Source organism: Ambystoma mexicanum, chromosome 3q, assembly GCF_040938575.1.
Source record: "Ambystoma mexicanum isolate Mex_15411 chromosome 3q, UKY_AmexF1_1, whole genome shotgun sequence".
NCBI lineage: Eukaryota > Metazoa > Chordata > Amphibia > Caudata > Ambystomatidae > Ambystoma > Ambystoma mexicanum.
Window position 1 is genome coordinate 257,624,236 of NC_090926.1, and position 23,454 is coordinate 257,647,689.

General features: G+C 46.4%; 1 protein-coding gene across 3 annotated transcripts in view; it reads left to right on the forward strand.

Annotated features, from left to right (window-relative positions):
* Positions 1 to 23,454, forward strand: part of TIMELESS (timeless circadian regulator) — a 1,506,051-nt gene that overhangs the window by 719,294 nt on the left and 763,303 nt on the right. For all 3 annotated transcript variants that reach the window (XM_069653695.1, XM_069653693.1, XM_069653694.1), the window contains one exon: positions 3,140 to 3,309. In XM_069653695.1, coding sequence (XP_069509796.1) covers positions 3,140 to 3,309 — 170 coding nt within the window. The remainder of the gene's footprint in view (positions 1 to 3,139; positions 3,310 to 23,454) is intronic.

Sequence of the window (23,454 nt, forward strand, 5' to 3'; positions counted from 1 at the left end):
ATGAGCACAATCACTATCCTATCCCTCTCTCCCTCACTAACCAACCCTACCCACCTTTCTTACAGAGCCACGTGAGCACCTGCAAATGCAGCAGTGATACCATGCAAATGCAGCAGTGCACAATATAAATTAACATAACATGTCTGTTCCCACCCCACCCCCACCCACCCCATTCTCCCCAGTTGACAGAGCCTAGAACTAATCTGTTAAGGTTGCAGTTGGTTTTAGTTGGGGGAATCGGGATTTAGCAGCTTGGTTCCTCTGTAAAATGGGTCACTCTTCACACTACGTATCGTGACAGCCATTTGGTTTCTTACGATTTCTTGCTGCTTGGTTTCCGAATTTGTAACGAACATAGACCTGTTTATTTAAGTACCTCTGGTCAGACATGAATTGTTTTCTGACATCTGTACTGCCATGTTTTCCTATCTCTTTCACAACAGAGGCTTAGGAGTCCTGAAAATTAGAATAGTTGGCCCTCTAGGTTATAGTGCCACATTTGGGACAACCTACATCTTCATCTCTGCAAACCATTGCAGCCCTGACTTTTTGATTTTATATGACATCTGTTGCAAACACTTATTTGGTTGCCCATAAGGTCTACTAGAAGTATCAGTGAGTGTTATGTCAAAAGTCCACTTCACTGAAAACAACAAAATATTCAGGGCGCCCAACAGTGACCTGACAATTTATACCCAATGGGCCCCATCTAGGTATCACTGGGGATGCAACTCTGTACCACTCTGGGTGATTCTGGCTTGTGATTGCTACCTGAGAGGATTCTAAAATGCTTTGTGGGAATTGCCATAAGGGGTCATTGCTGACATGTGCTCAGACTAGGAGCTCACAAAGGAGCTTTGTTTGGGTCTGCCTGGGAGTGAGATGGCTTGAAGTTCTCTGGAATCCACATTCCTGTGTTTTCTTGCAGAAGAGCGGGGGGAGGTTTAAATGTGTATCTGTACCGGTGTGTGGCATCCTCTGCTCGCCTAAAGCTCCTAGGTGTACTTGTGCCACCTATCCCAGCAGCAGTATCAGTTTCCTCTAGAGGTCCATTGTGGCTGTTGCTGGACACTTTCATTGTCATCTGGACCATCAATCAGTGTTGGTTTCTCTAGTGGTTTGCCCTGTAGAAGGTGTGCAGAACCTGGCTAGGAGTCCATACTGTTAACTTCTTCACACCGCTGAGACTCGTCCTGTCTTCAGGAGATAACTTGTGTGGTCCTCTGCTTGTGGTGTCTTTAGGTGTAGTCCCTAACAATCCGGCTTTGAACTAGAACATCTCTGCCTGCTTAGTTAGGACCTTCACTCTGCAGTTATTACCTGTACGTAACTGTGATGCAGAGCTTAATTCAAAACATCTTCTTTTGGGTCCCTGGAATCCACCTGCTGCCTTGTTTCCTGTGGAAGCTGGACTTCCCCAGCTGCTGATTTAGCAACTGTACTTGGCAAGCTTCCCATCAGTGCTGAAGAGCTTGTTCTTCTGTGATTGGATTTCATCTTCTGGGTCGTCTGAATTCACTTGTACTATTAGTTCTGCCCTTCCAGCACAGTGGTCTTCAGTTGTGGACCCAGGCCACCTGGCATTAAAGCGCTACTCCACCCGCTGCTGATGCTGGTTGACTGGACTTTGTTGTGAGTCCTATCTTCCACGGCAATGTCTTCTTTCTACTCCGATGTATGGGAGGTAGGGTTTTGGAGGCCCTCCATCTTTGACCCATAGACTAACATTGGGTCATTGGAAAGCATTGCAAACAGCTTAGCCAGTTGTGCTGTCTTAATGGATGTACCTGTATACCGGTTGCGGAGATTTGCTTCTAAAGATTACTGTTTGACTTTGTGCAATTTGTAACCCTTTTAGGTCCTCCTTTTCTGAAAAATATCTTTATTGAAAAGTTACTTACCTGTATATTGTAGTGATATTCTTTTGCACACCCTTTTTATATAAAGAGTATATTTTTGATTATATTGTGTGTAGTTTCGTGTTTGTGTATTTTTTTTTACTCTTCCTTTGAACCAATCCTCCTCCTTCCAAAGAGTTTGCTCAGCCATTCTGCTGCTTGCTGAGTCAGGATATTGTGAAGAATACCAACATGTCTTCACTTCTCCCTGAGGGGGAGCCCCTTCCCATGAGGCCAGGGAGGTGAGTCTGCTGCCTGATAGTCCCCTTGGGAGTAGTACTCAGCAGGAGGAGTTCATGTGGAGAGACTACCCTCTGGGGATCAGGGAGAACGCAATATGACCACTCCAGACCAACACCTCTTGGCTCCGCCTACCATGTATACCCCATTACATCTCTGCAGTCTCCATCCCCTTGCTTCCCTTCTCACCTCTTTCCCTCTTCTACCTCTATGCATTATTGCCAAGTAGGTTGTACTGGGACAAGGAATGGCAACCGGAGTGCTAACCACTTAAGTACTGGGATGAGTTGGTCCCACAGAGTCCTGGATGAAAGAACATACTTGCACAGCCAGACCAGACGCGGCTGGCAACAGTGTATAACACCCAATAATAAGACTACCGACAAGAAGAGAGGCAGGTGCACAGTTTCAAACTCTTGTTCGTGATCAGGAGGAGAGGATCTCGGAAGACGCCGACAGTCGGCCGCGCGTCAGTAGCAGGGTGTTCGCAGGAGCGGACCTCCACAGATGGTCAGCAAAAAGGCAAGCAAGCACAAGCTACAGCGAGGAATGCCTCCCCACCTGCGAAGCAGAAACCAGATGCCGGGGAAGCCCAGCAGATTGTTTGCTGTTTCCAGAAGCCCCGGACATGCCAAAACCCAAGCTACGTTGTTGGACCATTTGTGATATTTGACGATGGTTCGTTCAGCCAAAGAGTTTTGAAGCTTAAGCTGTTGAACGTAATCTGTGTTTTTGTTCTTAGTCTGTTAAGGCATATAGTTATTTTTGATAATGAGACTTTTTTGCAGAGTCTGTTGGAACAGAGCAATATTTTAAATGAATCATAATGGGCAGTTACTGAATTTTGAAACCACCTGTTGGACAGTTAATAATTGAAACTCTTAGTTTGGCACAATAGATGAAATGTTTTATGCCCAGTCAGTGGCTAGGATTGTATTTGCAGTGATCAGAATAGACTGGCCTTTCTAAGTGGTTTGTTTTTTGTTCCTTACTTGCTCCAGATAACATCTTCTACCTGATGGAGTACAGAGAGCTCTTCTTAGCCATGTTCCGAAAGTTTGACGAGACCACTCAGCCGCGGTCCTTCCTTAAAGATCTGGTGGAGACAACACATCTATTTCTTAAGATGCTGGAGAGATTCTGCAAGGGGAAGAACAATTTAGTCGTCCAGGTGAGACTTGTCAGAGGAGAGGAGAACTCGCTCTCCCAACATGGAAATCTGAATTGTGTGTGACTGGTAAACACCCTGCACCTGACAGGGGGAAAGTAGGTATGTACGATTGTGGTTAGGAATTATCAATCCCAGTTGTCACAAGTAAATATTTCCATTGGCAGTGTCACCTGAAAGGAAGAGAACTGCAGTTTGAGATGTCATTTAAAACCTTTCCTTTGTCCCAAGACTCTGATCTTCGGGGACTACAAGTAGAGGAATGTATACGGTGCTTGTGCTGTAACTTAGGCTGCACATTTTTGCATGTGGATTCCCACTATGACAAGGTCACTTTATAGGGGCTATCGGAGAGGTCAGCAGGACCCTGGAAGTAGGTGAAACCTCCCACTTGATTAAATGCTGGAGTGGTATATGAAAGATCCCCAACTCCCTTCACCAGGGTGCCCCAAAGCGCACACTCCAGAGAAGCCTTCCCCTTTTGCAGCACAGAAAGAGGAGTTACATGCGCAGCACACTAGGCTCCCCCGGTGGAGACTTCAAGGGGTAGTTTGTAACAGAGATCCAAAACACTCAAAGGTCCAGCTTAAAGGTACTAGTACAGCAAACCATACAAAGTTAGCAAGTCAATCTGAAGGTCTGACCAGGAAAATCTCTCACCCAAGGGTCTGCCGACTTGAACATCAAAATAGACAGATTAATGAAGCTCAGAACTTTTTGTGCAGTCCCTCTTGGACCTCCGCGACTTGATGCAGCATAAAAGTGTTAGTGTCACACCGGTGGGAGCAGAGAACGGAGACATAGTTTACCCGTTTGCAAAAAATGAAAGGGGGTTCCTGCGCCCATCTATTACTGCGCCACAGTGAAGTTCAGGTATCAACCAAAACCAGTTTTTCTTAATTCATCTATTTATTGATAGCCCATTAGGATGACACGTGTTTCGGCACCCTAAGTGTGCCTTTTTCAAATCTGGGCATTAAGGGTCGCTAAGAGCTCTTAGTAGAACCCGACGCGTGAATCAGAAAACCAGATTAAGTGCTTGCAGCGCTTATGAGTCTGATGGGACTCTCTCTGACAACACGAGATCAGTGCACGCATTCCGACGATAGTATATCAAGCGACCCTTAATGCCCAGATTTGAAAAAGGCACACTTAAGGTGCCGAAACACGTGTCATCCTTATGGGCTATCAATAAATATAAGCTGAATTAAGAAAAACTGGTTTTGGTTGATACCTGAACTTCACTGTGGCGCAGTAATAGATGGGCGCGGAAACCCCTTATCAAAATAGACAGGACTGCTGAGAGAAGGGGCTCGGGAGCAGGGAAATGTGAACTAGTGATGCGCACACCAGAGACAAAATAGTGTAGCCAGCACAGCACAGGCATCAAGCGACAGGTAGCCAACCCATGCAGCTACCGTATTGACTTCATTTGACACCAAGATGGCGTCTGGGCCTCTTAAGCCATTGGCCCATCAAGACCAAGCCAAGAAATCCATTAGCACATTGCCCTGGAAATAGGAAAGGCACCAACACCTCAGAGGTGGAACAGTTGCAGCGCTGCCCAATCAGCTGGTTGTTCGGGTGCAGTGGGCCTAGCCATTTTATTGGTGCATTGAAATATGTAAATTAATGGAAACAACATACAAGGTATACAAGCAGGCCTAAGAAAACAGTGAGAAATAGTTTGCTAAGGAGGGTTAGGCCAAGTGAAAGAAAAAAGTGGAGCTCTGTTTGTGATGGTTATGCAGGTATTTCAGAAACTCTCTGCAAGGGTTCAGAAGTCCAAACCAGTACTGTAATACAGGGTATCCACCAAATGTATCCAAAACACTCTCATAGGTGATATGGCAGAACAGGCTGGCTTCAGTTTTAGGAGGGAAGTGGACTGGTATCAAGTTACACTTGGGACCTGCAAGAAACCTGAGGGTGTTTATCTTAATAGTTTGCAAATTTCCTAACAGTTTGTCCATGGGGTTTAACGGGACAAACCAATGGAGGTTTAACGGGACAAAACAATGTATCACTTGAGATTATGGTAAAAAGGTGAGCTTTACTTACACTCCATTGATGCAGAGATGGTGGTATCCACCAGGCTGGGAAGTCAGAGACAACACCTGGAGAGTTCCAGAAGAACCCGGTTGTAGCCATCCTTCTCCAGGCCTCTGGTACTGCAGTGTGACTCTCAAGATCACAAGCCTAATATTGTTAAGCTTAGGGAGGCACAGAAGCCTCTCTGCACCCAGAACCAGGAGACATGACGAACAAGGCCAACTGCAGGAAGGGAATCCTAGCACCAAGGGACAACTTTGTGCAGAGTTGGTTGCAGTGGAAACTACCCAGGCAGCATGAGTGCATAGGTGAGTATAGGATTCCGAGTCTGGCTAGCTGGCCTTTGATGTCGCAGGTCAGTATGAAGAGTGTCAGGTTCAAATCGAACAAAGATATCAGGATCACAACAACGGAGAACTCATTCTGGACATCCAGGATGAGAAGGGCACTGTAACAGTAAAGGACCAGTAAAGGAGACCTAGCGAGCAGGTCAGGTGGATGCACAAATCATCTAGGCTGCAGAAACAGGAAAGAGTAAGCAGACTGTCTTACAACAAGAGGCCGTTTTTGTAAAATATCACAGTATAGTTTTAACTACATATGAAATAAAAGCACTTAACAAGGTTAAATATTTGCCCCTGCAACATATATAGATTGTGCTCAAATTGATATTGATAACTTTATAAATTCTGCAGAAGAACTGAAAAATCTTTAAGAACCCAAATGATGAGACAAACCATGAAAATTAGGCCGATTTCTGAATTGATGGCAACAGATCTTGAAAACTATTATTTATCATTAAATGGATTGCATTCTCACAAATTCCTTATCTAGATAGATATCCTCCAGCACCATCTGTTCTCAGAAAAATTCACTAGGGTGTGTAGTGTAGCCTGGCAATCATTTTCTCCAACACTCTGTTTCCTCGACTTCACCAATAACGTTGCCAAGGTATACTACGCCCCATTACCTCAGTTATTTTTTCGAAGGCTCAACGCTCTATTACTCATGAACACAGTTGAATTTCTTTTTGCTGTGCCGTCATGCCTAGTCCCAAGTCATCAGCGGTCAAAAGCGGTCAGGACTGGAGCTTAAAAATGTCCATCACAGATCCACACACTCATTTGCATATGCTGTGTGGGAGAGGGTCATGATGTTGGGCAATTCGGATCCTGGCAGTTGAATCTCAGAGCACCTAAGGAGAAGCCCACTGAGTTGGAGCTAGAATACCCTTCTCTTCGGGTGTCGAAAGAACTGACTCCAGAGAAGAAAATTGAGAGATGGAGAGTAGGAGACACAAGCAAACCAAGATTTGATTGCACTCCCATAGCGAGTATTCTTCCTCCTCTTTCCTTAAAAAGAGGAGGCATAGAACGAAGACGGATGAAAGTAAGGACTTGTGTAATTCCCAGAAAGTGTTTCCTTGGAAACCTGCATCTAGAGAGAAATGGGAGGAGCTTGGAGAACACACATTGGCTATGTTTTCGAGCCCTGACTGGTAATGTTTCAGCCTCGACAACGCTGCCAGCCACTCAGTCTGCTGTGCCTGTGTCCACTTATGTGGACCTCCAGGAGATGAGCTCAACGTTCTCTGGCTTGGCACCTCCAATTAGTGTCCTCGCCAGGGCCTTGGTGTCGATTATGGTCCATGCATTGGCTGTGCTGCTAGGCCAGTCAGGCAAATGTGCCCCAGAATCTAGGCTGTGTGTTTTCAATCCATGCAGGCAATCGGTGACTACTTAAGGGACTTTGTTGCTTTGGTTTGGAGCACGTCATTGAGGCCGGAAAGGATCCCTTGCCTGAATTCCTGACCAAAGAGTTGTATATTGTGAATTTGTAATCTGGTCTCCACAACGGCATTGGCTTTGACACCTCGGCTGACCTAGAGATCAGCAGGCATTGCCAAATTATCACCCCCAATCCACAGTACAAAAAGGTCATTGGGAAGTGGTGGCCGCTTTTGGACCTTGGGGCTCCAGCTGGGCCATTGCAAAGTTACCAGCGCCAAAATAAAAAATACTATCCAAAGAGACTGGTCATAGCACTCTGAAATACAAAACACTATCCAAAGATACAAAACACTTCAATGGCATTGAGCCATTAAATTGTTACGAGCTCATGGACCTCTTAGACAGGGGTCAGCTATTGCTGATCAAGTGCTAGCCTTGTGGCAGAACCCTTGTTTCACTCCTGCTGTTGAATAGGAACTTTAAACAAAATACAAACTGGCACTGGGGAGACATGTGTTCCTCTCAAGGGATCAGTCTCCGGTGGGCCCTGTCTTTCAGGCAACCATCATGAAGTCATCGCCAGCTTCTTCGGTTTCCACCAGAGATCGAGGGAAAGAGGATAGGCGCGCTGGCCAAGGAGGCCTTTGCCTTGAGGAGCATGGCCATGAAGCCTGGTAATGCCTTGTGTGCGTTGACAAAATTGTCCCATATTTTGTGGTCTGTGGTATCTGAAGCTTTGACCCACTTGCCAGAATATGATTCGGAACGGTTCCCTGGAGGTGGTCAATGATGGGAAGGAAGTGGCCTGCCAGACGGTGACAGCCGGGCTGGATACAGCAGACTGTATCGGGCGTTGTATGTAAACATCTTTGGTAATGCGCAGTCTCATGTCTGAGACCTTGAGGGTTTGCACCGGGGGTCCAAGCAAAGATGCATTCATTTGTTTGGTCCTAGGGCTGAGAAGTCTCTGGAAAAATTTAGGGACTGTGTGGTAACAGCTGAGGTTGTTGGGTTTAGCAGTAGAGCAACCTGCCTCAACTTCTTCCTGGGCTTTTGGTTCAGGGAGGAAAGGGGTTTTTGACGCTTCACTTACTTCGTGCAAAGGAATACTCACTTGTGCAAAGGAATACTCTGCTGTCTACAGTCAAAGCTGCAAAGAGATGTACATGCTCCCTGGGGGGAGCTTCTAAGAGCCAGTCCTCGACTGATTCAGTGCCATCTGCGCCCTCTTCCTTGACACCTCTTCAGGGTCTTCCTCCATTTTGTTTCATTTGTCGGTTGCATCTTTGTCTTTGCAGAGAAATGGTAACAGGTCACCTCCGGCGCTTTGTTGTTGCAGCTGATTCAAAACATCTCCTGCCTTCCTTTCCTCTGAAAACCACTAGAAAGGCCACCTTTGTTCACTTTTTGGGATTTGCAACCATTGCTACTGGAGGAGCAGACCGCATTCTTGGTGAAAGAGGTGGTGGAAAAAGGTCCATCTTCGGAGTGAGTATTCTTGTGGTATTCCCAGTACTTTTTGGTGCTGAAGGAGGGAGAAGGCTTGTGCCCCATCCTGGGCCTAAGGGGCTTGGACACGTTCCTGAGAAAGAACTGGTTCCGGAAGTAAACTTTGAGAGAGATTCTCCAGGCTCTGCAGAGCCAAGACTGGTTGGTGTTATTGGACCTTCAGGATACGCTCGATCCCTGGGTTCTGGAGAAAAGAAATCTCCGTTTTGACAGCCAATCTGTCTGTTGCAAAGAATGGGGTTTCAGACGCCCTAACCTGACCAGGCCTCGCGCTCTCATGAGTGGATGCAGATGTCCTTTCTAAGATCTTCGACCTTTGGGGAACCTTTTTGCGGCAGACAACTCTGTGCAGATTATTCTGTTTGAGAGAATTGCCTATGAGAGGGCATGGGGGGAGGCACATTTCCATTGCAGTGGACTTTCAAACTCCTTTATTCCTTCCAGTCGATTCCTGTCATCCTCTTAGTTCTCAGGAGTTTGAGGAGGTTCGGGTCCTGCAAGATTCTGATTGCCCCGAATAGGACATGGTCCCCGGATCTTTTCAAAAGGGCATTTGTCCTCTTATCCTCAGATAATGTACCTGTTCGAGTCAAGGGTTTCGGGTGCTCCACCCGAGCCCAGAGTCTCTCAGCCTTCATCACTAATATTGCCCACGATCTTAACATGCACACAAATGCAGTTATTCATAGTGACCTTAAACCTCACACAGAGTGCTTAGCCAACTTGTGCCATTATAATAACATGGACTTATTTGATGATCCGATATGTAAAGGAATGGGGCACAGCTACAGACTAGAGACACATAACAGCAGATTTCTCAAAACTGATACTATTCTGATGCAGGAATACAAGCCCTGCATAACTTGTAAAATTATCCAGGAGGCCGACAAATTGAGGGAACCTTGATATTATGAATAGAACAGTTTACATTAACAAGTGATTTATGTAATTTTCTGACAATCCTTTACAAGAATGGTCTGATAAAGATCTTTCAAAACATTATCAAAATATCTGCACTGTTGATAGCCATTTAGCCCCATACTAGATCTGCTTTACAAAATCCATAAATGTACAACAGAATCCCTGTCGAATAGACTGATTAGATCAGGAATTGGATCTTTGACAGAAACTAAGTTTATTGAGCAGCGCATAATAATCTGTTGCATATTTGACTCCCTACATAAAGGATGACAGTGAGTAGACTACAAGACATATCAGGGGGCCGGCACTTATAGACTTGTGAGGTTAGACTTCACCTCTATGTGTATGTGAATTAAACATGATATTGGATTACATTATTCTTTCTGTGCAATAAATCTGCCTCATTTTCTAAAAACAATCTCACAATACTTAAAATGATTGAGTTCACAGTAAAGCCAAAACAAATTTTGTTTAAAATTCTGAAATCTTCCGACCGATGCAAGGCATAGTGATGGGGGCAAAATGTGCCTTGTTATGCCAACTTTTGTATAGGTCAGTTGGATCCGCTCCATGCTTAGAAATATGAGGCCTTTCTGAATAGCCAAGTTATCATCTGGTTGCGCTACATGGACAATATTATCAAAACAAATGGTTTTAAGTTGAAAATCACAATGCAGGAGGGCATTGACTCTATTAACTATCTTGACATCAACCTATAGGTGGAGAATCATCTGCAATCCACACTTGAGAAAAGAGAGAGCTGTTATTGCGACATATGCAACCAAGTAGTCAGCCAGCTAATTTGGGAAAGTTCCTGAATTGGGAATTTCACTGCATAAGAAGAAATAATGAATGAATTTCAAAAGCATCAAAAATAGTGGAAACAAAGATTTTTGCAACAACGTTAAGAATACTGTGGATATGGGTATGGCTCTCAAAACCGGCATCAAGAATGTGAAAATCTTTCACTTGATCAGAAGAATACAAATGATAAAGTGAACTAATCTGATTCATTACACAAGTTCATTCAAATAGATCTTTTAATTTAGCCAAACGTTGACATATTTTAAAAATGGACAAAGGCATACCTCCATTAATTGCCGTAGAATTTGACCACTGTGAGGGGTCAGAAATGTGAGGCGGACAACTTTGTGAAGGTTTTTAAAAGATGCCATTTTATTAAATCAAAAGGTTGGATAAACGCCTTACTATTCCTACCCTGAGAAGAATTTCCCTGCCTATCAAAATAAACTAAAGGAAACACACTAACAAAAGGTTTCTGTACCTCGCACGTATACATATAACAAACTTAACAAGGCAACATATGGCAGTTCCAATATAACAAAAATAACAGTTATATTCACAACCTGGTAACCGTTTCTCCTCATAACCCTGGTGAGCTCCCCTTCCCCGGATTCAAACAGGATCTTGTTCAACAGTTCCAAAAGAATCAGGACATCCTGTCTCGCAACAAAGTTCCAATAAAGTTCTTGTTGGCCCCACTTGAACATCACCAACAGTTCACAATGTTCAACAAGTTTTTCCTCTTTCCATTTGCAATCAGGAGTTCAGTACAACTTTTTTTCATGAAACAAGAATACTTTCATAGTTCATTAGGATTAACAATGTCTTGGTCAGGATGATTCTGCAATAGTTCCCAAAGTACAATAGTGGTTTTGCCACTTCGTCCAACCCTTTGCACCACACGAAAGTACTTCACTTGTGATGGCCTCACGCAATGCAGGTTATGCTCTACTCTGGAATATCGTCTGTCAGAAGGCGAGCCTTCCTGACACTCTTGTTTCCCCACTTTCACATTAACCAAATGCTGACAATGGTTTTCTCTCACTCTTGCGCTTCCTTGGCTTTGGCAATGTGGGTTTAAGCCAGTTCCTCTTATAGCCTCTTTTGCACACTGGCAATAAGATTTACAAACACTTGGATTCTAAGTGCCCTCTCTTAGCTTTGGCAATGTTAGTTCTTTTTTATCTTGCCTTGATATTATTCTCTTTTGGCTTTGGCAATAGTTGTTTCTATTTTCTCGTAATATTTCCCTCTCTTGTTGCTGTCAATTATTCTGACCCACACAAATGTAATCGCACCTTTCTGGTCGGCTTGTTAAGTTCTTGTTGTGCTACCTTTTCCTCTTTGAGTCGGCATGGTTTTCAAAAGGATTATTAGTCTGCTTTACATTAGTTCGGTATTCAAAATGTTTGTTTAGCCACTTCTCTCTTTGTACTAGTTTGGTACTTATTGCATCCATCCTTAGCCAGCGGGTGAAACGTAAGCCTGGAGAGCTCACCAACATCGGCATCAGTTTTTGATCACCAAAGAAAAAGCTGCTTCTGATGTTTGTTAATCTGCTTAGAATCACATGCTGTGCATAGTCCGACATCCAGTGGTCACTGCGGAGTATTGCATTTTGTTTTTCGTAGTCGAAAAGGGGACGTTGACAGGCGTGTCTAACACTATCCCTATAGTGACGTGCGTTGTACCCAGAATCCCTCACGCGTCGAGGTCCCTCAGATTGTTTTTTTCTGCCCAGTTATTGGTCGCCTCTATGCAGAGCTCCTCGAGACATTGCAAAATCATTTCTTCGACCCTTGGTTGTTTATTATTATTAAAATCTAACATATAGATCCCTCCCTCGATGAAGCTGCAAGCTGTTTCTCCGCCGAGCAAGATCTTCGACGGAAGGACGAGCGGAGGAGATCCTTCGGCGTCGCCGAACACGTGGCCTGGCCTCACCGGCCTTACACAGTAGGGAGAGTGGGGTTGTGTGGTCTTTTCTCTCCGAGAATGCCTTTCTCTTTCCCCTCCCTCTCTTTCGAGGTCGTAATCACATTTCTTGCCCTCAGCTATGGAGAGGACGCCCTTTAGGTTTTGCCCACTTTGCAAAGGCAAATATACCTGGAAGGACAAGCACAAACGGTGCAACCGTTGCTTGCCCCTCGATCACAAGGAGGACGGCTGTGCGGTCTGTAAGTTACTTAAGCCCAAAACGATAAAGGACCGTAGGGTTAAAAGGTGGGCGGCCTACGCCATGTCTAGGTCAGATTCCTCGCCCGCCGCCGCCGAATGTGACGAGGACAGTGATTACACGGCCTCCGTAACAGAGGTTGTAGACCTCTCGAGGGAGCGTTCGCGCTCCTCTTCGTCCGTCCCCGGCCCCGACAAGCCCGGTTCACGCCCAGCTTATGGGGATGAACACCCCGGCGACAAGGACGCACACAAGAAATCTCAAAAACACATACCCCACGGCACGCATTCGTCGAAGACGAAGGCAGCCAGAGCGCCAACGGAGGCGCCGGGCCCACCAGCGTCTTCCGCCGACCGCATGGGTCGACAGCCCTCCCCGCCACCGCTCCCGTGACAGGCGACCGGGCACTTTGGAAATAAGGGCGCTTACCCCAAACCCTCATGTGGCGACGTGCCTCGTAAGAGTGCGCACGTTGCCAGTAAAGACTCGATGGTACCTAGCGCAACTGCGAGCGATCCCTCGGCAGACAGAATGATCGTCGAAAGCCTCGCGCGTATATCTTCTAAGGACGGTAAGGGACGGACATCAAGTGACATGCCGAAAACCGCGCACAAGGCCAAAGAAACGCCGAAGGCATCGGAAAGTAGGCTGGGACAGTTCCCACCGTCGACGGAAAGCCCTAGCCTGCCAGAACACTTCTCAGAAGACGAAGGCACCTTATCTTCGACTCTATGGGATAGATCTAGACGAATACAAGGAGAAGAGACTCCTTTTTCACTCCCAGACCGCTCTGGCCTACCTCAGTGGACCTTGAAGTTCCAGTCCTGTAAGTTAGATAGATTCATGGCTATTCCAGAAAATAGGACACCTAAAAGACCTAGGGAGGTACTCCTAGAAAGTCCAAGGGCTAAATACCCGAAGTTTTTCTATAACCCCTTTCAGGAGGATATGAACTCTTACGACCTCACCGAAGAGGACACTCACTTCCAAGAGGAGTTCATTAATGATGAAAACCAACAAGAGGGAGAAGGCTTCCTTGAGGACTCTAACATAAGTGAGGAAGGGTACGAAGAAGACCCAGGTGAGGGTGACCCAAATCCCTGGCAGTCACCATCCGGGTCTACAGAGCCAGACATTATAGACATCAGGTCTCCCCAAACCACACCAGTCAGGAACCCTTCGCCTGTTGACGACCAGCCCACCTTTAATGCGCTGCTGAGGAAAGCAGCAGCACATTGTGAGGTTGAAACTGGGGAGGTCACCTCAGACACTGACTTTGTGGAAAGGATTATCAAAGAAAAACCCCACCCCACCAGCCAAACAATTCCAATACTCTCCTCTGTTAAGAGACGAATCAACCCTTCACTGGCCACCCCTGCACTAGTAAGAGGGGTTAATCTAAGAATCGAAAAATTGTTCTCACCCTCTCAATCAGATCCACTATATATTAAGGGTCACTCAGTCCGGACTCCTTAGTGGTGACTAACACTAGGAAAAGGGCTGGGGTTCCACTGTCTACCAGCGAGGCACCCCCGGATAAAGAGGGGGAAAAAGCTTTATGCTCTAGCCAAAAAAATTACCACCTCGGCAGCGTTCTCAACTAGAATTGCCAATAATAACACATTGCTGGCAAGCTATGCTGATGCGCAATGGGGAAAGCTTAAGCAAGACATCAAGGAAGTTCCTGAACCCCTAAAAACTAGATTGCTGGCTACAGTTAATGAAGGGTCTCTGGTCAAACAATGCATCGTTAAGAATACCCTCGATCCAGCGGAAACAGCTGGCCGCTTTTTGGTACAGGGAATTCTGCTGAAGCGCCACGTCTGGCTTCGCAAATCCGGGTTTAAGGCGGAAACGCAAGCAGCGCTCAATAACAAGCCTATTGAAGAGTCTAACCTCTTTGGAAAGGCAGTGGACGACGCACCGGAAAATGCGAAAAAAGAATTTGATACCATAAAGACCTTGGACCAAATCTCAAAGCCCCCTAACAGGCGGGGATTTGGCAACAAGCGTTCTTTTCGTGGCCAACGCCAGCAACAGAATCAACAACTTCCATATTCTGCCAACAACTACCAAAGTAATAGTGGCCAGTACAATCAGAGAGGTTAACGCCGTGGCAAGGGGAGAGGCCGGGGTTCCACCCCTAGAGGCTCCCAAGCCACCAACACCACCAAGTGACGCGAAGATTCGGGTCCCCTCCCATGCATCGCCGGTCGGGGCCAGTTAACATCCTTTCTTCCAGCATGGGAGGGAATAACATCAGACCGCTGGGTACTATCCACCGTAGCCCACGGCTACTGTATAGAGTTCAACAGTTCCCCAACATGCAGACCCCCGAGGGGACAACGCATGACACCAGAACACCTCGCCATCCTTCTCCAAGAAGTGGACCAGCTACTGGAAAAAGGAGCTATAGAGGCCTCTATCTCAGGTAACGGAAGGTATTTATTCAGTGTACTTCCTTGTATCCAAAAAGGATCTAACCATGCGCCCTGTATTAGATCTGCGCCCAGCGAACAAGTTTGTCAAACCCCAAAAGTTTTGTATGGTGCCCTTACAGGAAGTAATCCCACTGCTATCACAGGGAGATTACATGACAACACTGGACATGAAAGATGCATACTTTCATATTTTAATGTTGCCAGCGCACAGAAAATACCTCAGGTTCATGATAGAGGGCAAACACTACCAGTTCAGAGTGCTACCCTTCGGCATAGCATCTGCACCAAGGGTATTCACGAAAGTACTGGCAGTGGCAGCGGCCCACCTGCGCAGGTTATCCATCCCAGTATACCCTTACCTCGACGACTGGCTCAGAACAGGGGATTCTTTTGAGACATGCTTCTCAAACACCCAAAAGACTGTAGACCTTTTATTCCAACTGGGCTTCTCCATCAACGAGAAGAAGGCCAGCTTAGACCCCAGCCAAGTCAAACAATTCCTAGGGGCTCTAATTCGAACAAAGGACGGCCTCGTCTTCCCCTCCAATGAGAGGGTCCAAAACATGCTGTTTCAGATCCCCCAATATGTGGCAGGTCGGGAGGTGACGGTGCGCAAAGCGATGCGCTTGCTAGGAATGATGGCGTCATGTATTTATTTGGTACCTCACGCGCGCCTGCGCATGCGCCCAATGCAAGAGTGGCTCAACAGCCAGTGATGTCAGGCCAGCGGACAATGGGACGATCTAGTGGTGGTCTCGCAGGCCTTGGTTCTCTCGCTACGGTGGTGGACAAAGGAAAACCTGGTAAGAGGAAAACCCTTTGCCACACCCGCAGTGGAAGCCACTCTAACCACAGACGCATCCCTCACAGGATGGGGGGCTCACCTATCCCATCAGACTGCTCACAGAGTGTGGACTCCGAGCGTAGCATCCAAGCACATAAACCTACTGGAGCTACTGGCCGTGTTCAAGGCACTAAAAGCCTTCCAGGAACACCTACAAGGGAAGACAGTGATGGTCCTTACGGACAGCACCACAGCCATGTACTACCTCAACAAGCAAGGGGGTACCACTCTCCAGGACTGTCCAAGCTGGCCCAGAATATCTGGAAGTGGGCTCTCAAACACATGTTCCTACTGTCGCAACATGTACCAGGGGAACTCAATCTGCTAGCAGACGAACTCGGCAGAGACTTCCCTCTACCCTCAGAGTACGAATGGCAGTTGCACAAAGACATCGTCTTCGTCGTCTTCACACAATGGGGATTCCCAGAAATAGACCTGTTCGCAACTCTGGAGAACTCACAATGCCAAGATTACGCCTCCAGGTACCCCCCAGAACCAATCCAAGGGGAACGGTCTATCGATTCCATGGTCAGGGAAATTTGCTTACGCCTTTCCCCGACTCCCCTTCTCAACAAGATTGTGCACAAGATGCACCAGGAACAAGTTACCATGATACTAGTGGCCCCTATATGGGCCCGGCAGCCATGGTTCGCTCACCTGATGGAGATGTCCCTATCTCCCCCAGTGAAACTTCCCTGCCCACACAACATGCTGTCACAGGACAAGGGCAGGACACTGCATCCATGCCCTCAGACCATGAACTTAGCAGCCTGGCTCCTGAGATAATAGAATTTGGACACTTACAACTCCCGCAGAGATGCATGGACGTCCTCAGGGAGGCTAGAAAGCCTAACACTCGTCACTGTTATTCTAGCAAATGGAAGAGATTTGTCATCTGGTGTAGAGGAAGAAGCATCGACCCAGTTGGCTGCTCCCCCACGCACTTTGTCCTGTACCTGGCCCATTTACTGGACTCAGGTCTAGTGTTCAATTCCATTAAAGTCCACCTAGCGGCACTTTCTGCATACACCACTTCCCAGCTTAGTGTCGTGGTGGAAAGTCCCAGTTATCAAAGCCTTCATGGAGGGAGTAAAGAGAATACACCCTCCGATAGCAAACCCAGCCCCCGGCTGGGACCTGAATGTGGTACTTACCAGACTCATGGGCTCACCCTTTGAACCCATGCACAAAGCAACTCTTAAAGACCTCACTCTTAAGACCGTTTTCCTAATAGCTATCACCTCCATTAGGAGAGTAAGTGAACTACAGGCTCTTTCTGTTCTAGACCCCTTTGTAGCAGTTCACAAAGATAAAGTGGTTCTACGCACGCACCCAAGGTTTGCACCGAAATTCATCTCAAAATTCCATGTAAACCAGTCACTAGAACTACCAACATTCTTTCAAAACCCTTCCAATTCGGGAGAAAAAAGTCTGCATACACTTGATGTGCGCAGAGCTGTCATGTTCTACATGGAAAGAACCAGACCACTGAGAAAGACTAATCAGTTCTTTGTCTCGGTGGCAGCAGGAAGAGAAGGAGATGCAGTATCAAAGTCCACTATATCTAGATGGATTGTTCAATGCATCACTCTCTGTTACACTCTTGCTAAGAGAGAACTACCCCTCAAGCCAAGAGCACATTCTACTTGAGGCACTGGGGCATCCATAGCATTCATTGCAAATGTTCCCCTTGAATCCATCTGCAAAGCGGCAACCTGGAGTTCTGTGCACACCTTTACAAAACACTACTGCCTAGATGCACACTCTAGATCTGACTCCCAGGTGGGACAGGCAGTATTAAGAAATCTTTTCTCTACTGTTCCTTCTCATAACCCACCGCCAACTCCGGGTACTGCTCGATAGGCTATACACAGAATGTGATTCTAAGCAGATTAACAAACATCAGAAGACAATGCATTACTTACTGTAAAAGCATTTCTGATGGTTGTATCTGCTTAGATTCACATGCGCCCACCCTTGCTCCCAGCTCGGATGGAAGGAACATAGACACCTTTCTACATCTCTCTCTCTTTTCTGTATTCACTCACGTATAGAAGGCTCCCTCAGGGCAGAAAAAATACAAACAGAGGGACCTCGACGCGTGAGGGATTGTGGGTACAACGCACGTCACTATAGGGATAGTGTTACAGACACGCCTGTCGACGTCCCCTTTTCGACTACGAAAAACAAAATGCAATACTCCGCAGTGACCACTGGATGTCGGACTATGCACAGCATGTGAATCTAAGCAGATTCAACCATCAGAAATGCTTTTACGGTAAGTAATGCATTGTCTTACTATTCCACCACCATCGTGACAGCCGCCAGCACAAGGAAAGCCCTCTTCGAAGTAGAAATGCATTGTGGCAAACCCTCACTGACCAAGAGTTGCCAGCTACTGGAGAAAAATGCAACGGGATAAACAACTTTTGAATTGAAAAAATAGATAACCTGACTGGTCATTGAATCGACCTCACCCAGCTTTAGTTCCCCCCCACCCACCCGCCCTTAATCTTATCCCACCGTGCACGTTGCCACCCTGGACTTAATTCTCTCCTGTCTCTTCCCTGGACCTCCAGCAAACACTTGTACCCCTCAAGCCTGCCTTCTATTCTGACAAGATCTTCCTGGCATCCATCATTAAACAATTGATGAGCCAGGTGCTCAATGGACTCCTCAGCATCATTAATCCGTCCCTCACTGAAGTCATTCCCAGACACCCTCAACACTAGTCTCATAGGACCTCTTTTGAAAAAACTATCTTGGACCCAGATGGCCTGGCTAACTGCAGGCCCATTACGTTCATCAGCAAAATCTTGGCAAAAGCAGCTCCTACACATCTACCAGAATCTAACAAGTATGCCTCTTACACTATCATGAGTCGGGGTTATGCCCCACGTTCAGCATCAAGACAGCCACATTCCTGGCAAATAATGTCTACTCATCCTCCTTGACCTCACAGCTGCATTCAACCCAGTTGACCACCACATCCTCCTCGCTGACAGAATGGGATTTACTGACTGGCACTGCCCTGAATTGGTTTACCTCCTACCTCTCTGACAGACACTAGGCCATCCAAATCGACATGTTGGGAGTCTGTTAGAACGCAGACACCTGCAGTGTTCCCCAAGGCTTTCACCATTTCTTTTAACATTTATATGGAGCCTCTGAGCACTCCCCTCAAAGATCCCATATAGTCCTCCACCAATATGCAGACTATGCTCAGTTAGACATGAGTAAAATGCATGCACAACATCATTCGTCTCTGCTATAGTCTTGCTATCATCCATTCTGCCGAGCTCAAACTTTACCTCCCAAACCTCCGACCAAATGAACCCTAATCGGTCTCCCTGCTAAAGAGCAACTCATCCAACAGTGGCTCAATGATATGCGCTTAGACGGATTTGATTCACAATACTTGGATTCAGCAAAATCCTTAGGCCTCACCACTGACAACAGCTTGTCCTTCCAGAAACACATAGCCAAGAGGGTCCAACAGCCTGTCTCCAAATCTCCCCTTCATCCTGCTGCATGACTGCTGGACCATGATGCAGGCCCTTGGGGTCTCGCACATAGTTGGGTTAACATCCCTCTTCACCTGCCTCCCTTAAAAACAGTCCACCATGCTCCAGCACGCCTCAATGCAGATGCATGGAAATTGTTTGTTTATTTGTATTGCACACCTAACCCTAAGGTATATGGGCGCATTGCATAGTGATACAAGTATAACCGTTTCACACAGCGAAAAATACAGTTCATGTAAAGTGCAGTGGTAGACATACATGTTAGGCAGACAGGAAACAGTATAGAGCAAAAACAGCTCATGACTTCGGTTGACCCTTGTCTTGGACTAAGGTAGTCAGATATCGTTCGCTACTAGCCATTTTTTGGAATTTTTTCTGAATATTTGGAACGTCTGATCCATTTGCAAATCTACAGGGAGAGAGTTCCAGAAGTGGGCAGCCTGAACCGGAAAGCTTGTCACCAAAATATTGCGGTGCAGCATTGTTTAGACATTTGTGAGTGATGGATACAATCTTGAATTGGATCCTGTCTTTGATAGGGAACAAGTTGTACATTCTTCTGGCTTCGGAAATGTGTTGCCTCTTGGAGATGTTTAAAGCTGTTCTTAAAGCATCCTTAAAGCATTATTTTGTAAGATTTGTAACATGTTTAAAATGCGTTTGAGTATCTTCCTAAAGGGCATTACAATAATCAAGTTTCGACAAAATGAATGCTCTCGCTAATGTGATGCAGCTGTTGGTAGAAAATAATGGTTTGCACGCCCGAATCAACTTGGACGTGTACGCCGTAGCAGAGGCAATTGCATTAACTTGTTTGCCCAGGTTCAAGTTAGAATCCTAGAGTTTTTGTCTCCTTGGCAGCTTTGATATCGATGCCATCAATGTTGAATAAGGTATATTGGCTTCCCAGTTTAATGAGGTCGGTCGATGTTCCTAGGATCAATATCTCAGTCTTGTCATCATTCAGGCATAGGCCATAGGCAGCCATACATGCCTAAATGATTAGGTATATTCTATTGACTAGAGCCAAGTCTGTGTCATAGTCGCCCGAGAGGGGTAGGAGTATATGGGTGTCATCTGCATAGTTGTAGTTGACACCCAGATGATCCAGATCGTCGGAGGCTTTGTAAATATGTTGTACATGGTCGGTGAGACGCACGAACCTTGCGGTACGCCGCATGTGATGGGAGTGGGATCAGCGGCCGCTGAAGGAGAGAAAACTCTCATTGACCTGTTGAGGAAGGATTGGATCCAGTTAGTGGTTTCTTGGGAGAAGGTAGCTGCTGCGGATAAGTGTATGCAGAGCACTTTATGGTCGACCAAGTCGAACACGGCCGATGGGTCCAGTAGGAGTAGTAAGGCACATTGTCTGTTGTCTTTAAGTTGGTCAGTTTGCATTTTCAAGTCAATCAGGGCGGTTTCAGTGCAGTGGAGTGGTCTGAAGCTTGATTGTCTTAATCCTAAGAGGTTGTTGAACTCTATATACTGCTGAATCTGTAGATAAGCAACTTTATCTATTATTTTGAGTAAAAACAGGACGGTAGTGATTGGCCTGTAGTTGGTTGGGATGGTTGGGTCCAATGTGGATTTCTTTAGCAGAGGAAGTACCCAAGCCTCCTTGAGATTAGTGGGGTCGTTAAAGGCGCGGAACGAGGCGTTTATTAATTTAGTGATGAATGGCGCCAGGTCTCTGGCAGCCTCTTTGATTTGTGCTGGGCAGGTATCTCTCTGGCATCTCGAAGGTTTAAGTGACGCGATAATCTTTGCTAACTGTTAGCTAGTGACTTGCGAAAATTTTAATCCATGTAAAGATTTGAGGTTGTTTTTGAGTGGAGTCTAGTATATCTGGATTAGTTAGGATAAGTCTTTTAACTTCAATTTTCTTTTGAAGGCTGGCAATTTTGTTAGATAAAGCATTTTGACCGTAATCACCCTTTTTCTGCACAAACTACACTGGCTTCCTCTAGGCCAGGCCACTGTTCACGACTGCATGTATCTATAAATGGTGGGTAAGCTCCTCATATATCATGGTACATGCTCCTCGCACAGATAATCAACCAAACGGCATGAATCACAATTTGCCCTAAAGACAGAACCCTCAAACAATCCTCTTCTCACCCACCCGCCCTCTGGTACTCGATCATTTTATTGGCACGGAATGCCCCACAATTGTGTAATTCTGCAAAAGAACATGTGATCACTGCGCGGCCCTTAATTCCGCCTATAAAATTGTCGACGTCCATTACGGCGCGGTGCAGTGATCAGATGGAACACTATGGCCCGCATCCCCCTATGTCACTCCCCTCCCTGGCCACTTCGCTTAACGGTGGCACACACGGAAGTGTGCCACCGACTTCCACCGATCCCTGCCATGTCAGTTTCCACCCACTTTTGGGGCGGTCCCGACGCCGTAGGGTCCCTTTTTATTTATTTATTTTTTCTTTACTCTTTCTTGTCCCCGCTACCTTGTAATGGATACGGGGGAAACCCCCCGCTTCCATTAGTCGTCGTAATGGGGGTCGGCATATTAGTACGGCGCAAAGACGCCGTACTCTGTATAAGCAACATTTTGGAGTCATAGTATTTGTATGATTCCCTGCAAAACTCTAAAATGTGGCTTTTTCAACAATACCTGACCAAGGACTAATCCTGATAGACGCACAGATTGACACACAGATGGCAATTCACAGTACTACGCTACTGTGAAGACTACAGCCCAATCGCTGACTACCCACAACCTGCACAGCACTCAGTTGCTAGGTCAGTTCTTCAAACAAAATAAATAAAAATAAATGTCATTGTTCCCTAAATTTAACATGTGGGTTAGCAAGGTTATTGCAGAACTACAATGCTTTTTCCCCTTGCAATTTAGCGAGCACAGGCATGAAAACATCATCCTGGTTCCCAGTGTAACTGTTGCCATGGCACCGTTTTGAAATAACCTTTTTCTTATTGAGCAAGATATTGCTGCTCTCAACAAATACAATTTGAACTAATACATTCTTTCATATCCATTTAATTGATTGTGCTTCCTTTAACTGTGCAGGACCTTGCACTCACCATGCAGCTAGATGCTGGAGGTGGGGGCTGTTGGTTATATATCAGTTTTATATGTTTGATATCATATTTTATATCACCCTATTTTGGTTTTAGGGAGTAGGCTGGTGGCCAGTGTAATTTTAGTTTCAATGGATTGCTTTTATCACACAGATTCCTCATCTTGATATCCATTAACCAGTTCTGCTGCTTGGAAACATTTAGACAGGGGGCCTGGACTCGCCCGTCTATTGTCAATCCGCCTTGCTCGATCGTCGGCTCCGGAAGTGACCTCAGGCGTCCTAAATATAACACGTCACTGCGTCCCGTGCTTCAGTTCCTTTTTTCTGCATGCTTGCACAGTGCATTGATTGCAAAGCCAAAATGTCGTTGACCGACCCCCATGACATCTGTCTGTGGTCTTTGGGTCCCACTCACAACATGGAGGACTGTGTATCATGCTCGAAAATGCAACTGTAGTCCCTGCGCGTGAGAGCCGGGAAACTGGCTCTGGGCCGACCGCCCTCGAAATCTCCAGCACAGTCTCTCGTCCGTTCTTCCGAGGCTGAGACTGAGGAGGCCAACCCCAAGAAGGGTGAAGACAGACATCGGAAGACAACAAACAAACAGTCACACTCCAGGGGCCATTCGTCTTTGCCTTCCTTGCGGAAGAAGCGATGCCACCACCATCGGTGGGAATCAAGCTAGTCTTCAGAACGAGGTAAGCTCTCGAAGGGACCCACCACTTGCGAAGAGTGGGAAAGCTTTAATCAAATGCTTAACATGTTTAAACAGGTGGCTGTCGGCACAGTCTTCCTCCCTCTGACCAGCAGGCCTTGGCAGAGAAAGCATTGCTCGGCATCCCCAACCCCACGCTAGCCACTGAATCAACACCATCGACGAAGCCTTCGGGCTCGACACCAAAAAAGGCAGCAAAGACACCTTCGGAAAGCCAGCTAAAGACTGCCTTCCACGGCGACCATCATCCGTTTGAGCAGTCGGCGCCGAAAACATGCCATCGCCGACAAAAGCCGCACTGCCCACGTCCAAACCCATTGCATCGGGGGACGAACCCTCGACGTCGACTACCGACGAGTTCTTTTCAGCCGCT